Genomic DNA, 17,700 nt, shown 5'->3' with positions numbered 1-17,700 from the left:
GGTCGAGCGCGGCCTTCTTCTCCGAGCTACGCCACAAGTACAACGTACGCTCCATCCCCATCTGCAAGGACGACGAGGTGCAGGTCGACCGCGGCCTTCTTCTCCGAGCTACACCACAAGTACAACATACGCTCCATCCCCATCTGCAAGGACGATGAGGTGCAGGTCGACCGCGGCCTTCTTCTCCGAGCTACGCCACAGATACAACGTGCACCCCAACCCTGCCCGCAGGGACGACGAGGTGCAGGTCGACCGCGGCCTTCTTCTCCGAGCTACTCCACAAATACAACATGCACCCCAACCCTTCCCGCAGGGACGACAAGACACAGGTCGATTGGACTTTCCACTTCAGGGCTACATCCCAAAGAGCAAATTCCATATGAAGGCAAATACAAACATATTCAGAAATAAACCAAGTTCAGATAGATCCTAAAAATTCCAGGCGACGGATCAAAAGTATTCGAGCATCAAGCCCGAAGGAGTTTAATGGTTACAACAACCACTCGGCATCCCGAGGCAAATTTAAGGCAAGTTTAGACCTCAAAGTTTGTTCATTCGGCAGGAGGAGGGCTGGCAGGTTCAACGAATTCGTCCAAGTTGATTCCATCTGCAATCCGAGTGGCGGTAGCTATGAAAGTCTACATAAAGGACTGAAATCTTGCCTTTTGGTGTTGGGGACCTTGATCGCCGCCAGCTTGTCTTCGCGAGCTTCCTTGCAGTGGACTCTTACCAAGGACAACGCCACGTCAGCACCACACCGGGCAGAGGACTTCTTCCACTCTTGCACTCGACCAGGAACCTCGTTGAGCCGAGTCATCAGAGATTCGAGGTCATTTTGAAGCGTCGCCCTTGGCCATAGTGATGGTTCGATCCGTGAAACTGCCACCTTCAGACGAGCGAGGTAACTTGTCACACTGGCGACACGAGATTCCAGTCGAAGCACATTCATGGCAGCCTCGTCGCTGACTAGAGAAGCAATAGGGTCCAAACCCGTCTCGATCCGTCCAGTTTCCTCCTCAAAGTTTTGACAGAATTCTGCAGTCAAGGAGTTAGTGAATCGACTGGACTAGACTAACTCACAAGTAGTAGAGCAGTCGGATTAAAAGGAGTACCTTCCAGCATAAGAAAGAGCTTCTTGGCAAGAGTTCTCAGATAAGCTTCCACGCCATCTCTCTTACGAGTCGCGGATTCCAGCTTCTCATTCAGAGCCATCTTATCCTTCTTCAGACGAGTTACCTCTCGGTTGGATTCAGTGAGATAGGACTTCAGCTTGCTTACTTCTTCTTCCAGCACTCCGACCGAAGCCAGCTTCTGGTCTGCAAGGGCAGTGTTATCTTGAGCTTCCTTCTGCGCAGCTGCAAGGTCCGAGTCCTTCTTCTCCAGAGCCAACCTCATTTTCTCTGCAAAATAAGCAAACGGATCAAACAAGCGATCGAAGAAATATTTTAAAAAAGGATGATCGACGCGAACAGTCGACAGGTAGTTACCTTCCATACCAGCAACTTCATCTTGAGCTTTCTTCAACTTTTGTTGGGCCAGCTCCAAGTCAAGGTTGAGTTGCCTCTGCTTCTCCTCAAATTTGGCGAATTTAGAAATGAGAGTACAAGATTTCTGAAGAAGGTAAAAGACATATCAATCGACAAGATCAAAGATTATTTACTTCCGAGTGAATAAAACTTTAAAGTTGACTCAGACCCCAGCCGACTGCCCGCAGTCGACTGCGGTCTCGGGGACTACACCCAGTGGGTGCATTTGACGTGCCCCCACTGGTTCAGATCCCACTCGGCTGGTCCCCCCCAAAAGAGAGAAGAACTATTCAGACCCCGGCCGACTGCCAGCAGTCGACCACGGTCTCGGGGACTACACCCAGTGGGTGCACTTGGCGTGCCCCCACTGGTTCAGATCCCACTCGGCCGGTCCGCCAGGGTCGAGTGGAAGAAAGGAAAGGGAAAAGTACTCAGACCCCAGTCGACTGCCCGCAGTCGACTGCGGTCTCGGGGACTACACCCAGTGGGTGCACTTAGCGTGCCCCCACCGATTCAGATCCCACTCGCCCAGGCCGTGTGGAAGAGTGCAAATGCTAAAGACAACAAAAACCCAGTGGGTGTACAGATTCGACGCAAAGAATAAGAGATTGTATGAAAGAAAATATTTCAGGTAGCATATCCTAATAGAACAAGGTCAGTCGAAAGCCTACTTACCTGGACATTGGCCCGAAGAGCCGCGCTGGCATCGTAAGCAACCTGGCTGTTCTCGTGCACCGTCTTCATCCGCTCCATCATCACGTTAGCCTGACGGATGGCCTCCACAGCCGCGTCCGACTGGCTTTCTGGAACATGGTAGTTGGTGAAGAAGGGGGCAGACGACCCAGGTGCGGCAGCTTGGAGCTCCGAAGCATGAGGTTGGACAACTGAAGGAAACACCGGTACAATCGACGGTGTAGGGCGCTCACTCGACAATGGGACAACAAACGTTACAGAGGCCCCACCTGCGTCTTCAGATTGCTGGACGATTGGTGTTGTCATTGGCCCCTGCTGAGACGTCTTGCCAGCTGCTACTTTTTTGTTCTTTCTGGGCCTAGGGGCCACATCTTCATCATCATCCGGAAGCTCGATGACGTTGGGTGGGGCTGCAAATAAATCAGTCGACCCCAAGTGAATCATCAGAATTTAATCGACCAAATAATCAAGAACAAGATCATGAGAGTTTTACCTGGGTTGGAGGTAACTGCGTCTTCCATTTCCTCATCTCGGTATTGGTAGGAAGAAGTTCCAGATGTAGCAGCACTGCAAATGTCAACATTCAGTCGGTTATGTTCTGTTGCTCAAGTCGACTAAAAGATCGGGTCAGATGATTACCCGGAGATGGTGGGGATGGTCACTTTGATTCTGGGCAAAGCCTTCGGTGGTTTGGGGGATGTGGCCTTCAATGCTTTCGGCGCAGGAGGCGGCGCAGTATTGAGCTGCTTCGATACCTTCTCAGTCGGCACCGGAGAAGACGTCCGAGGGTGCTTCGAAAATTGCCCAGTCGGTGCGGTCGCCAGGTCAGGGGTGCTCGCCGGGTCGTGAGCATGCTTGGACCTCCTTTCTCTGCGAGGTGAGTTGACCTCTTCTTCAGCACTTGGGTCGTCGCTCTCCTCGTCCTCCTCTGCATCCGAGTGCCACTTGCCACTCTCGCCCCCGCTCGTCTCTCCCTCTTCATTTTGCTCCTGCACTCCATTGGGCATCGAATACATATCAATAAGAGCCTAAAAATACAATGAACAAAAGAAAGACAGTCGACCGTCAACAAGATGTTACATAGTAAATCAAGAAGACACTCGACAGAATCATACTTGTTCCGGCTGGCGCAAATGGTCGAATGGAACCACCCTCCTCGACCCCCGGGGGTTATCCTTGTTGCTGGTAATACCCCTCAGCCACTTCTCCACTATGTCCTCACTAACATCCTCCGGGTGGATTCGAGTGGAATCCTCGAGTCCCGAGTACATCCACATCGGATGGTCACGAGCTTGGAGTGGTCGGATGCATCGACTGAGGAAAACCTCCAGCAGGTCCATACCAGTCACTCCGTCACGGACAAGTTGGACGACCCGCTCGATCAACACCTTCACCTGCGCCTTCTCTTCCGGGATCACTCTCAAGGAGGAGGACTTCTCCACTCGAGCCATGGAAAAGGGGGGGAAGTCCAGTCGACTGACCCGGAGTCGGTTGGTCCTTGCAGAAAAACCAGGCCGACTGCGAGCCTCGGACCGAGTCGGGAAGGATCATAGCTGGGAAGGTTCTCTTGTTCCTCATTTGAATTCCAAGGCCCCCCGCACATTTGTATCACATGCGTCCTCGTCACTCAGATTGGCCTTCTTGACCGCCTGGGAGCGACATGTGAATATGTGCTTGAAGAGACCCCAGTGCGGTCGGCAGCCCAAGAAATTCTCGCACATGGACACGAAAGCAGCAAGGTACACGATAGTGTTTGGAGTAAAGTGGTGGAGTTGAGCCCCGAAGAAGTTCAAGAAACCACGAAAGAAAGGGTGGGGAGGCAAAGAAAACCCGTGGTCGACATGAGTGGCGAGGAGAACGCACTCACCCTCCTGCCGCCGTGGCTCGGTCTCGTTCCCCGGGAGCCACGTCGATTCATGGGGGATCAGTTCTCCCTCAACTAGATCGTCGATGTCATCTTGGCTAATCATCGAGCGGATCCAGTCGCCCTGGATCCAGCCAGGCGGCAGGCCGGACCTCGACGAGGATCCACCCCGGCTGGTCATCTTCCCTTTTGCCTTCGCCGTCGCCTTCTTCGCATGCTCCAGCGCCACCGTCTTCTCCTTCCCCATGGCGGCAAATCAAGTCCGAGCGGAGCTACGGTGCCGAGAGCAGAAGCAGGTGCAGTGGAGAAATCTGAGGAAGAGGAAGGAGAATGAGGGCACACTGTTCAAAAGCCCCGGTCCGGTGCTTTATATAAGGACACTTCCGAGTGACTGACTTGTAGGCCCGGACGATCTTATCAAATCCCGCAACAGTCGCACGTGTGATACGTGGCAAAAAAGGTGGCATGGGGATCGAGGCGACCTGCCTAATCCGTTCCGATTACCGCGGCCTCCCCCGCCCAGCACGCTTCCCAAAATTCGAATCCCGTGAAATCCGCAGATGGCAGAACAACCCGCCAGACGGAAGATTTGTTCCATATCAACACTCGGAACTTAACAACGAAAGTTCACTCGACAAAACCAAGAATGGGTCAAGATGACTGAACAAGCAGTTGAAGTCATCATAAAGGTTTATTCGACCTTTGGGCGAGATATTCTCAAAGCACAAAATCTGAATCAGAGGGGTTATCAACTCCTTCTCCACTAGAACCCTGAACCATTTGGGGGCTAATGATGAAGCTATGTACCTAGGGTAGGGTCATGGACCTGACCCAGACATCCTACCCTAGGACAGCACCCTAAAGCCAGGATCATTCAAAGAGTACCATCATCCACTCGACCATAGACGTTCCACTCGGAAGAGTCAATGTCACTCGACCGTCACAAAAGTCACTCGACGGGCAGAAGAGCTAAAGTCACTCTACACGAACAACGATCGAGCATTTACTTGTAGGATTAATTGTCATTTATAGCACCTAAATACATGCGTTACCAGTAACGTCTCCATCTTTATGTACTTTAAACCCTTTGTAACTGAGGGCGAGAGGGGTCTGGCGAACTCTATACAAGCCACCCCCTCCTCAGGGACAAGGGTTCACACCCCCTGTAACTCACACGCATATAATCCAGTCGACCGCCTCCGGGCTCCGAGACGTAGGGCTGTTAATTCCTCCAAGAAGGGCCTGAACTCGTAAAACTCGCGTGTACAACTCCTCCATAGCTAAGATCTTTGCCTCTACATCCCTACCCCCTATCTTACTGTCAGACTTAGAACCACGACACCAGTTGCCCGTGCGGCCGCTTTGCGCCATGGGCTCCGGGCTCGACGTTGGTGCGAGGTGGCTGCGGCGCGAGGAGGACCGATGACGACGGGGTGCAACAGCGCTCCGACGAGAGGAAAGGGCGTGGCGGCAGCAAGAACAAGAAGGAGAAAGGCGAGACGAAGGGAGAGGAGGACGCGTGTGCGCTCTGCCGACCCCCTCCCCCTACTTATAGCCCTCCAACAGCGGAGCCGAGGGGGCGAGACGTGGGGGGGGGGGGGGGTTGCAAGATTAAATGCGCCCACTTCCCCCATGACCCCGCGTTTACCATGCCGTAATGGCGTGTATTAACCGTACCTGGGAAGCGCAACCGCCCGCCTCGGCCGCAGCGGATCCGTGCGCGTGCCGAGGCCCTGTAGTGGCAGGCCCAGGCCTGCAGTGACGTCCCGTCACGCGCGTGGGCTGCCAGGCCAGCCTGGCTTGCTGGCGCCGCGTAGTGGGCGAGGAACGGGCGGCGTGCCCACTAGCCGACTGGCTTGGCACCCGGCCCCCACCAAGACGGTTCGAATTCACCAGGCGGTCGACTGCTCCCCGGTCGGCTCCTAGCAGTCAGTTTCTCTAGAAGGCGGACGAAACAAGATCACCAAGACATTCAGAGTAGGAATCTGCTGAGACTCCTCGATTTCGGCCGTGGCACCCCACCAGCTTCGGGGAGTACTGTCAGAGTAAATGACCACAGGTAGCCTCATCGGCTTCCTATGGTATTTCAAGACATCGGGGCTAGCTGCGCCCCTCACACCTCCTGGGCGAACGGCTGGATTCGAGGGCCGGCTGGTTTGGGAGGCCGACTGCTAGAAGGCGGCATGATACCAGAAGGCGGCTACGAGGCGGCCGGCTTCTAGCAGGCGGCCTCTCATGCCCTCAAAGTTTGCACCCACATAACTATGACGGGATGAGGCGTGGCTACAGTGCGACCTGCCACCCCCGAATCTAGGGCTGAGCGCGACTATAGTACGGGCGTACCCAGCGGACGTGTGACGCCCCCGATTCAATCGTACACTAATCATACACGCAAACGTGTACGATCAAAATCAGGGACTCACGAGAAGATATCATAACACAACTCTACAAATAAAAAAATCATACAAGCATCATATTACAAGCCAGGGGCCTCGAGGGCTCGAATATAAGAGCTCGATCATAGACGAGTCAGCGGAAGCAACAATATCTGAGTACAGACTTAAGTTAAACAAGTTTGCCTTAAGAAGGCTAGCACAAACGGGGTACAAATCGAAAGAGGCGCAGGCCTCCTACCTGGGATCCTCCTAAACTACTCCGGGTCGTCGTCAGCGGGCTGCACGTAGTAGTAGGCACCTCCCGAGTAGTAGTAGGAGTCGTCGTCGACGGTGGCGTCTGGCTCCTGGGCTCCATCGTCTGGTCGCAGCAATCAGGTATAGGAAGAGGGAAAAGGAGGAGCAAAGCAACCGTGAGTACTCATCCAAAGTACTCGCAAGCAAGGAGCTACACTACATATGTATGCATTGGTATCAAATGGAATAAGGGTATCATATGTGGATTGAACTGCAGAATGCCGGAATAAGAGGGGGGTAGCTAGTCCTGTCGAAGACTACGCTTCTGGCCACCTCCATCTTGCAGCATGTAGAAGAGAGTAGATGGTAAGTTCACCAAGTAGCATCGTGTAGCATAATCCTAACCGATGATCCTCCCTTCGTCGCCCTGTGAGAGAGCGATCACCGGTTGTATCTGGCACTTGGAAGTATCCGGTTCTAGTTGTCATAAGGTCAAGGTACAACTCCAAGTCGTCCTGTTACCGAAGATCACGTCTATTCGAATAGATTAACTTCCCTGCAAGGGTGCACCACATAACCCAACACGCTCGATCCCATTTGGCCGGACACACTTTCCTGGGTCATGCCCGGCCTCGGAAGATCAACACGTCGCAGCCCTACCTAGGCACAACAGAGAGGTCAGCACGCCGGTCTAAATCCTATGGCGCAGGGGTCTAGGCCCATCGCCCATTGCACACCTGCACGTTGCGAGGGCGGCCGGAAGCAGAACTAGCCCCCTTAATACAAGAGCAGGCTTGAATTCCAATCCGGCGCGCGCCGCTCAGTCGCTGACGTCACGAAGGCTTCAGCTGATACCACGACGTCGAGTGCCCATAACTGTCCCCGCGTAGATGGTTAGTGCGTATAGGCCAGTGGCCAGACTCAGATCAAATACCAAGATCTCGTTAAACGTGTTATCTTTAAATAACCGCGAACGCCGACCAGGGCCAGGCCCACCTCTCTCCTAGGTGGTATCAACCTGCGCTGTCGTTTCGCCACAAAGATCCACACACAGGGCTGTCGGGAAAGTATGTCCTTCCAGCCCCCAATTCGTGAATCAACCGCGGGTACTCCTCGAGCCAACCCGACTTTAGTCATCACATGTATCATGTATAAAGTATATAGTATATACCCGTGATCACCTCCCGAGTGATCACGGCCCGATAGTATAGCATGGCAGACGGACAAGAATGTATGGCCACTGATGATAAACTAGCATCCTATAATAAACGTTAGGATTGCAGGTAAAGGTAACAACAGTAGTAGCAAGGACAGGCTATGCATCAGGATAGGATTAATGGAAAGCAGTAACATGCTACACTACTCTAATGCAAGCAGTATAGAGGAGAGTAGGCGATATCTGGTGATCAAGGGGGGGGGGGCTTGCCTGGTTGCTCTGGCAAGAGAAAGGGGTCGTCAACACCGTAGTTGTACTGGGTAGCAGCGGCGTCGGTCTCGGTGTCTAGCGAGAGAAGAGGGGGAAGAAATAATAAATATTGTGCAAACAGATGCATAGCGATGCATGACATGATAAGTAGCGGTGCTAGGGGTGCCCTAACATGGTAAGAGGTGGTATCGGTGAAGGGGGGAAACATCCGGGAAAATATTCCCGGTGTTTCGTGTTTTCGGACAAATGAATCGGAGGGGGAAAGTTGCGTGTTCGCTATGCTAGGGATGCGTGGCGGACGAACGGACTGTGTATTCGGATTCGTCTCGTCGTTCTGAGCAACTTTCATGTACAAAGTTTTTTCATCCGAACTACGGTTATTTTTCTATGAATTATTAAAGTTTTAGCAATATTCTGAAATTGCTTTTATTAACTAATTCGAAAAAGGGGTGGGTGCACCCGGTGCAGTGCACCCAGCGGTGCACCAGGAGCTGACAGGTGGGGTCAGATGATCCAGTTGACCCAGTCAACAAAGACTGGTCAACAGCGTGAATAGTGCATGCGGGTCCCGCATGTCAGTGTCACATGTGTTTTAATCATTTGTTTATATTAGTCTAGTTAGTGGTGGGGCCCCCCTGTCATAGACTGCTTTGCTAACTACAAAATTAACCTAGTTTAATTAGCAGACTAATTAATCTTAATTAGTGTTTTAAACCGGATTAATTAATTTAGTTATTTAATTATTTAAAGCACCTATTTTTTTAAGAAAAGGGGTTGTGGGGCCCCGCTGGCAGTGGCCCAACTAGCCACTGGAGCGGGTGGTTAGCGGGGCGGGCGCGGGTTGTCCGTCGGGGGCGTGGCCCAGGCGCAGCGGACGGAGCCCCGGGGCGCCGGCTGGCTGGGGCCGCGGCTGACGGCGGCGACGAGCTGCGCGGAGCGGGGCGGGGGAGTAGTCCGCGGCGATAGGGGAGGCCAGTAGGGCCACGGGGGCACGCGGCCAGGGCGGCATATGGCCACGGCGAGGCGGACGCGGTGGGGGAGGCGCGGGAGAGCCCGGGCATGGCTATGCGCCGGCGGGCGCAGCGACGGCGGCGAGTAACTGAGGCAGGCGAGCTGCAGCAGCAAGCAGCAGTGCCTGAGCGCCGGGCTTCAGCGGGGCTAGAACGGCGGCGAGTGGCGAGCAGGAGGGCAGCAGCCGCGGGCGACGCGGGGCATGGCCAGGCGAGGGCGACGGGCCAGCAGGAGTAAGCGGGGCGACGCGCGCGGCTGCAGGAGGAGCCGCAGGCAGCAGCAACAGGCGGCGGCGGGGGCAGCAAAGCAGCGGCGCGGCAAGAGCGAGCGCAACAGCAGTGGCCGGTACGGCGGGCATGGGCGCAGCGGGAAACCGAGGACGGGGTCAGAGGGCTCGGGCGCGGCCGACGCGGGTACCAGGCGGCAGCGGCGGGCGTGGGCCGCGGTAACGCAGCAGCAAGAAGGCAGCCATGGCATGAGTATATGTACGCGGGCGCTCGGGCATGACGACGACTGCAGCCTACGGTGTCCAAAACGAAGGGGGAAAAGGGGGATTCGTCGGAGGGGCTCACAGGGGTCGCAGAGGAGGGGACGACGAGGTCGGAGGGGCTTGGTGTGGCTCGCCGACGACGGATCGAAGCCATGGCCGTGGCGGAGTCCAGCGAGGGGGGCAGGCATGGTCGGCGATGCAGGGGGTTCCGGCGTCGATCTCGTGGCGCCGAGGACGGAGAGGACACCTATGGAGCTTCTGTACACGCCGTCTTGTCGAGATGCGGTCGGTGGCCACAAAGACGACGAGGCGGCGGCGACCACGTCGGGCAAGCTCAAGATCGAGCGTGCGGAAAGGGGAGGGGAAAATAGGTCTAGGGTTCCTGCGAGGAGAGGGGGGCGCCCTGGGTCTTGTAGGCGCGGGGGCTCGCGGGATGGCCGCCACGGCGTTGATCGAGGCCGTGGCAGGCATCCGAGGTGGCCACGCTTCCCCCCTGTTGCAGGGGAAGGAGAGAACGGGGAGGGGGGCTTGCTGGGCCGACCATGGGGTTTAGGCCCAAGGGGAAACAACAGGGGGTTGTTTTTCTTTTTCTTTTGTTTGTTTTGTTTCATTCTTACTTTACTTTTCTGTTTTCTTTTATTTCTTTAATATTTTATAGTTTTAGAATAAGTAAAACCCACACATAAATAGATTTGTAAATCCAATACTGCCACAAAAAAAATTTGGTGACTAAACAAACTAGTTTAATATTTGTTTATCATTTAAAAGCATTTAAATAATTGTTTTCGCTATTGTTTTATTTATGTTAAAGTATTTAAACATTTTATAAAAGTGTGTTTTCTTCACCATAATTACCTATGCAATAATTGGCACAACCCGAACATTTTACTTTTAATATTTGAAAACACTTAATGTTTTGACTTGATTTTGAATTTGAATTTGAATCGGTTTTGTACTAATGTGATATTATCAACAGTAACCAAGGTGACATGGCGTCATTAGCAGAGGTTCACTGTAGCTTAATTATCTGGGTGCACCATTCTCCTCGACTACAAGAAATCTCGTCCCGAGATTTAGGAGGTACAGTTAAGGGGAAGGAATTGGTTACGAAATCCTAATGATTCGTCTCTGTCTTGGTTGCTCTTCTCGAAGAGGTCGATCCACTATGCTGATGTCTTCATTTCTCTACATCAGGTCATCATCAGGTCATCATGATGAAGTCATCACCTTTTTTTCGGAGTCTTCATCGTACACACGAAAGACAAGGGGTAACTTCGTAAGAACGGACAGCTACAAGGTTGACTATCCGACAGATAACTCAGGGAATGTGGTAGAAAGTAATTCTCGAATAGATACTTAAGAACATATCAAGAGTAAGGTAAGAAGGTACCATGAGAAGTTTCGAGCAGACAGGCAATCGTTCGATGCCTGAAACAGGGCGTGAAAAGGGTTCGGAGCAACGGGAATAAGTATTGTGTCTGATAGCAGAATTGATGATCTCTCGGAAGGTGGCTTGTGAATCACATACGAGGCCAAGTGCGAGGAATTAACTTTGGAAGCCGGGGTGTATAGGAGAGCTAGGTTTCAATCCTGTGGAACTGTGGTTTATGGGCCCACCATGTGGGTTAAAAAAATAGGGAGGGTGATGTCATCTTGCATGGTCATGATAGCAATGCATGTCAGAAAATAGTCTGTCAGTTACGTCGCCAACAACGTCTGTACCAAGGGCGAGGGACGAAGAGAACCATATTCTTGCTCGTTGAACGAGGCGGACCAATAGGCAAAGTTCTCGTCCGTTGGTGGTTACCGGAATGTCAACAACAATAGTAACAGGGTATTACTGACAGAGTTGTACACTAAGGTGCTTATAAAAGCAGTGATGTATTACTGCTTAGATCATACAAACCTCAAGAAGGTTAAACAGAACAATGGAAAGGAAAATGTGATTATTAGATTAAACAGAACAATGGAAAGGAAATATGTGTTTAAACACATATTTCAGGGGTATATCCTTCCCAAGAACAAGCAGAGTATGATATCCAAGACCAGATAGAAGGTAGAAAACCACTTAGGTAAGGGGAGAGGAATTTCATGATGTTACCCATACAACGGTGTTTGGGTAATTGAGCAGGAAACATTAGCATTGGGCCTCAAATGTTCTCGTTGAAAATCGGAGTACCACAGACATGCTTCGAGATAGCATTGACATTGTATTCAAGCAACTGTCAGGCTTTGGATACGTGAAGGATTCATCGGGAACAACTTGTAGAATAAGTCTTACAGTTTCCTCACGGAAAAATGGATATCCTTGCTGAAAAGGAACAATAGGGCCTCCGGCCAGGTGTGCTAGGCATGACATCATCTTACCGAGTCATATAAAGACCAATGTTATAATTATTGGAAATATGTCCCAATCATCATACCTGACCGAGATTCAGATCTGATTGGTGCCAGGATGCCTCAGACTCGGGATGCCTGAGAAGAAAAGGTGCAACACAATTGACGAGACGACATTGTAAGATTCTCGGGAAATGTACTATGGAAGCGAGTTCCGAAACAAGAGTTCATCATTGAAACCAAGGAGAGGATGAAGAGGTGGCTGATGAACTCAGCGACAATTCATTGAGATTTTCAAAAGATTGATCTCCACACTTATGTGAACAAGGAGATAACATTTGTCGGATCAAATGATATAAGGATGTATGCTCGAGGAAAACATACACATTTAAGTATTGGTTGAAAAGTGCACCCAAAATATGGTCTTAGGTAGCAAGATCAACGTTAGAAAGGTGATTCAACAACCAATAGTCTAAGAATGAAATATCGACCATTAACTTGAAAGCAATAGAGTTGCTAGAAACACGAACAAGTTTGTGTTGAACGGAAGGCAATAAGGTGGTCGATGATAACACAAATCATGGAGGACAAGGATGGTACTTCTCATCATGAATCCAATTGATATCCTGGAAGGGGTCAAAATGTTGATGATGATCACGACACACTTTTCGAGGGGTTTCAGGAGGATATAATCGATCATCGATGACATCAAGGAAAAGGAAGGGTGAAGTGAAAGTTATCAGAATCATGGGTATGAAACATACTCGAAATCAAGTTTGCTATTCAAGGAGAAATGATATGACAAGGAAGATCGACGTAAGATTAGCTCACTGCCGAAATTTGGGCTCCGTGAAGCAGGACCAGGTAGCACAGTTAAAAATTAGCCCAATGTGATAGTCGATCAGGCTAGGATTGACATGCTCGAGTACAAATTCGTAAGTAAAGGATATTACTAAGAGTTGTTTAATCGTGGTGCGGACCCGATTTAGTTATCGGTGTCCTCGAGTGACTAACAACCCGGAACCAAGAAACATTGGAATTGGTGAGGAATAATACTCGATGAAGGGTCATAATAAGCAACATGGTTCGATGATATTATCAAGATACCAAAGGGTAATACTCGGAGGTAGAGCAAAATAGAGGTTTGACAAGTGTATTGATCTGCAAAAGACAAGTACTTTAACTTGTCCGAGGAAAGGAATCAAGGAAAAAATATGATTAGAACCACGATTGCAAAGGGTCAATTCACAGATACCATATGATATTATATCAAGGGAATAGTTATTATTACAAGAAGCTTCCATGACAGGATATACATTGTGTCCATGGGCATGAACACAGGGTTCAAGGTCGACTCCCACCTGTTCAATGCATAACCTTTCATTCACCTCTCGTATTTCAAAAATGATGTTAGTTGTTGAGAGTTTTTACCTGGTGCAATACCAGATAAGTATGACCCGTGAAATCTTTCGGGTTCACACGGTTTAGGGAAGGCATAGGTTCAACCCATCAGGGCATCTTAGGAACATATACCACAAACTTCAGAGTAAATCATACAAGCTCGAAAGTAGAGCATGGTTCACAAAGCAGAGGATACAATTTACCAAAGGTATTATATACCCATGTAAAGGCTCACAAGGTTATTCAATATGAAGGACACGGCCGGCTAAATTCAGACAAATGGTCTGGTGATCCACAAGGGATCTGATGTGCGCATCGGTACTCTATCAAAGGAAAAAGGAATGCATGTGCATCGGATTATAGAAACAACTGACTAACTCAAAGCTCAAATGCAAAGGAATTATGAATTCCAAGACAAAGGGATCAGAAGCAATGCTCTGATTAGGGATGTATAATTTGAATCGCCTTAGGGGTACAATTGATGGCAATTTGATTGGTCGAGATCCAGCTCATGTTTAAAATGATGTCTGAGCTGGAAGGATGAATTCTAGGATCTGATTGAGGGTTACGAGCATTTGTAATATATTGAATCAACCTACTCGAAATGAAATTGACAAAGGGTGCCAATAAGATTACGAGATTTATGGCATTAACCATAACATAAGCAAGCAAGAATTTCAGGAGCAATAGGCTACTCAGGATTTTCGAAAGACCGATTGGTATTTCGAAGATTTTTGTGAAATAGATGAATCATCTGGGGATGAGCGGATGCTCGATAAGTGCGAGAAATTATCCGTGGGGGTATTCAGGTGGCAAGGAACTGCAAGGCAGTAGGCAGAAAGTATTCTCGAAACAATAAAGAGAATTTTAGGGTATCTTCTAGAAACAAGATCAACAGGGGATGAATGTATGAACGACAAATGTAGGTATTTATCCATAAGGACACATCGGTGGCACAGAACTATAAAAGCGATGACACATAGTCTCCATAGAACATCGTAGAGTTTCTTCGGTATCTTCTGGCGAAGCAAGCGATCGTTTGGACCGAGGGGCTCTCCGGGGAGAGAATTTTTTTTATGAGAACCTAGAGTTAAAGTTAGCAAATCATTCAACCTGAATAGGAGAGAGATTAGAGTCCCAGAGTATAGACGAGGAATAAAAGATCCTAATACCATCCAATGGCGACGTGGGCCCGTAAGCCGCACAGCCATGTTAGTAAAAGTTTTGCAATGTCTAGACTCGACTTCGGCCAAGGAGTGTGGAAAGGAGATTCCTACAGGCAGTCGGCTCTGATACCAACTTGTGACGCCCCCGATTCAATCGTACACTAATCATACACGCAAACGTGTACGATCAAGATCAGGGACTCACGGGAAGATATCACAACACAACTCTACAAATAAAATAAGTCATACAAGTATCATATTACAAGCCAGGGGCCTCGAGGGCTCGAATACAAGAGCTCGATCATAGACGAGTCAGCGGAAGCGACAATATCTGAGTACAGACATAAGTTAAACAAGTTTGCCTTAAGAAGGCTAGCACAAACGGGGTACAAATCGAAAGAGGCACAGGACTCCTGCCTGGGATCCTCCTAAACTACTCCGGGTCGTCGTCAGCGGGCTGCACGTAGTAGTAGGCACCTCCCGAGTAGTAGTAGGAGTCGTCGTCGACGGTGGCGTCTGGCTCCTGGGCTCCATCGTCTGGTCGCAGCAATCAGGTATAGGAAGAGGGAAAAGGAGGAGCAAAGCAACCGTGAGTACTCATCCAAAGTACTCGCAAGCAAGGAGCTACACTACATATGTATGCATTGGTATCAAATGGAATAAGGGTATCATATGTGGACTGAACTGCAGAATGCCGGAATAAGAGGGGGGTAGCTAGTCCTGTCGAAGACTACGCTTCTGGCCACCTCCATCTTGTAGCATGTAGAAGAGAGTAGATGGTAAGTTCACCAAGTAGCATCGTGTAGCATAATCCTAACCGATGATCCTCCCTTCGTCGCCCTGTGAGAGAGCGATCACCGGTTGTATCTGGCACTTGGAAGGGTGCGTTTTATTAAGTATCCGGTTCTAGTTGTCATAAGGTCAAGGTACAACTCCAAGTCGTCCTGTTACCGAAGATCACGGCTATTCGAATAGATTAACTTCCCTGCAGGGGTGCACCACATAACCCAACACGCTCGATCCCATTTGGCCGGACACACTTTCCTGGGTCATGCCCAGCCTCGGAAGATCAACACGTCGCAGCCCTACCTAGGCACAACAGAGAGGTCAGCACGCCGGTCTAAATCCTATGGCGCAGGGGTCTGGGCCCATCGCCCATTGCACACCTGCACGTTGCGAGGGCGGCCGGAAGCAGAACTAGCCCCCTTAATACAAGAGCAGGCTTACGTTCCAATCCGGCGCGCGCCGCTCAGTCGCTGACGTCACGAAGGCTTCAGCTGATACCACGACGTCGAGTGCCCATAACTGTCCCCGCGTAGATGGTTAGTGCGTATAGGCCAGTGGCCAGACTCAGATCAAATACCAAGATCTCGTTAAACGTGTTATCTTTAAATAACCGCGAACGCCAACCAGGGCCAGGCCTACCTCTCTCCTAGGTGGTATCAACCTGCACTGTCGTTTCGCCACAAAGATCCACACAGAGGGCTGTCGGGAAAGTATGTCCTTCCAACCCCCAATTCATGAATCAACCGCGGGTACCCCTCGAGCCAACCCGACTTTAGTCATCACATGTATCATGTATAAAGTATATAGTATATACCCGTGATCACCTCCCAAGTGATCACGGCCCGATAGTATAGCATGGCAGACGGACAAGAATGTATGGTCACTGATGATAAACTAGCATCCTATAATAAGCATTAGGATTGCAGGTAAAGGTAACAATAGTAGTAGCAAGGACAGGCTATGCATCAGGATAGGATTAATGGAAAGCAGTAACATGCTACACTACTCTAATGCAAGCAGTATAGAGGAGAGTAGGCGATATCTGGTGATCAAGGGGGGGGGGGCTTGCCTGGTTGCTCTGGCAAGAGAGAGGGGTCGTCAACACCGTAGTTGTACTGGGTAGCAGCGGCGTCGGTCTCGGTGTCTAGCAAGAGAAGAGGGGGAATAAACAATAAATATTATGCAAACATATGCATAGCGATGCATGACATGACAAGTAGCGGTGCTAGGGGTGCCCTAACGCGGTAAGAGGTGGTACCGGTGAAGGGGGGAAACATCCGGGAAAGTATTCCCAGTGTTTCGCGTTTTCGGACAGATGAATCGGAGGGGGAAAGTTGCGTGTTCGCTATGCTAGGGATGCATGGAGGATGAATGGGCAGTGCATTCAAATTCGTCTCGTCGTTCTGAGCAACTTTCATGTACAAAGTTTTTCCATCCGAGCTACGGTTATTTTTCTATGAATTATTAAAGTTTTAGCAATATTCTGAAATTGCTTTTATTAACTAATTCGAAAAAGGGGTGGGTGCACCCGGTGCAGTGCACCCAGCGGTGCACCAGGAGCTGACAGGTGGGGTCAGATGACCCAGTTGACCCAGTCAACGAAGACTGGTCAACAACGTGAATAGTGCGTGCGGGTCCCGCATGTCAGTGTCACATGTGTTTTAATCATTTGTTTATATCAGTCTAATTAGTGGTGGGGCCCTCATGTCATAGACTGCTTTGCTAACTACAAAATTAACCTAGTTTAATTAGCAGACTAATTAATCTTAATTAGTGTTTTAAACCGGATTAATTAATTTAATTATTTAATTATTTAAAGCACCTAATTTTTTAAGAAAAGGGGCTGTGGGGCCCCGCTGGTAGTGGCCCAACTAGCCACTGAAGCGGGTGGTTAGCGGGGCGGGCGCGGGTTGTCCGTCGGGGGCGTGGCCCACGCATAGCGGACGGAGCCCCGGGGCGCCGGCCGGCTGGGGCCGCGGCTGACGACGGCGACGAGCTGCGCGGAGCGGGGCGGGGGAGTGGTCCGCGGGGACAGGGGAGGCCAGTAGGGCCGCGGGGGCACGCGGCCAGGGCGGCATATGGCCACGGCGAGGCGGACGCGGTGGGGGAGGCGCGGGCGAGCCCGGGCATGGCTATGCGCCGGCGGGCGCAGCGGCGGCGATGAGTAGCCGAGGCGGGCGAGCTGCAGCAGCAAGCAGCAGTGGCGGAGCACTGGGCTTCAGCGGGGCTAGAATGGCGGCGAGCGGCGCGCAGGAGGGCAGCAGCCGCGGGCGACGCGGGGCATGGCCGGGCGAGGGCGACGGTCCAGCGGGAGTAAGCGGGGCGACGCGCGCGGCTGCAGGAGGAGCCGCATGCAGCAGCAACAAGCGA

General features: G+C 50.9%; 1 protein-coding gene across 2 annotated transcripts; it reads right to left on the bottom strand.

Moving 5' to 3' along the window:
• Window positions 1-418: 418 nt before the first annotated feature.
• LOC147986062 (uncharacterized) lies at window positions 419-10,125 on the bottom strand. 2 transcript variants are annotated; one of them, XM_087544433.1, is made up of 8 exons: window positions 9,723-10,125; window positions 8,140-8,214; window positions 2,859-6,837; window positions 2,713-2,786; window positions 2,202-2,629; window positions 1,488-1,611; window positions 1,113-1,400; window positions 419-1,035 (listed from the first exon to the last, which is right to left on the bottom strand). In XM_087544433.1, exons 3-8 carry the CDS (start codon window positions 3,233-3,235, stop codon window positions 629-631), a joined length of 1,698 nt encoding a protein of 565 aa, XP_087400559.1. In that variant the 5' UTR covers window positions 3,236-6,837; window positions 8,140-8,214; window positions 9,723-10,125; the 3' UTR covers window positions 419-628. The 2 variants fall into 2 exon arrangements, with proteins under 2 accessions (XP_087400559.1, XP_087400560.1); XM_087544434.1 differs by lacking the exon at window positions 8,140-8,214.
• Between the last annotated feature and the right edge of the window lie 7,575 nt (window positions 10,126-17,700).

The sequence above is a fragment of the Triticum urartu genome, chromosome 2A (genome assembly GCF_056163025.1).
Source record: "Triticum urartu cultivar PI428250 chromosome 2A, HENAU_Tu73, whole genome shotgun sequence".
NCBI lineage: Eukaryota > Viridiplantae > Streptophyta > Magnoliopsida > Poales > Poaceae > Triticum > Triticum urartu.
The sequence above is the reverse complement of the archived record's forward strand: the minus strand, read 5'-3'. Positions and strand labels throughout refer to the sequence as shown.

Excerpts from the sequence above, each read along its gene's own strand:
- LOC147986062 (XM_087544433.1), bottom strand. The coding sequence starts at position 3,235 with ATGTATTCGATGCCCAATGGAGTGCAGGAGCAAAATGAAGAGGGAGAG. Across the intron at positions 2,787-2,858 it reads ACCATCCCCACCATCTCCGG|TGCTGCTACATCTGGAACTT; the intron begins GTAATCATCTGA and ends TGACATTTGCAG. Across the intron at positions 2,630-2,712 it reads CGCAGTTACCTCCAACCCAG|CCCCACCCAACGTCATCGAG; the intron begins GTAAAACTCTCA and ends ATTTATTTGCAG.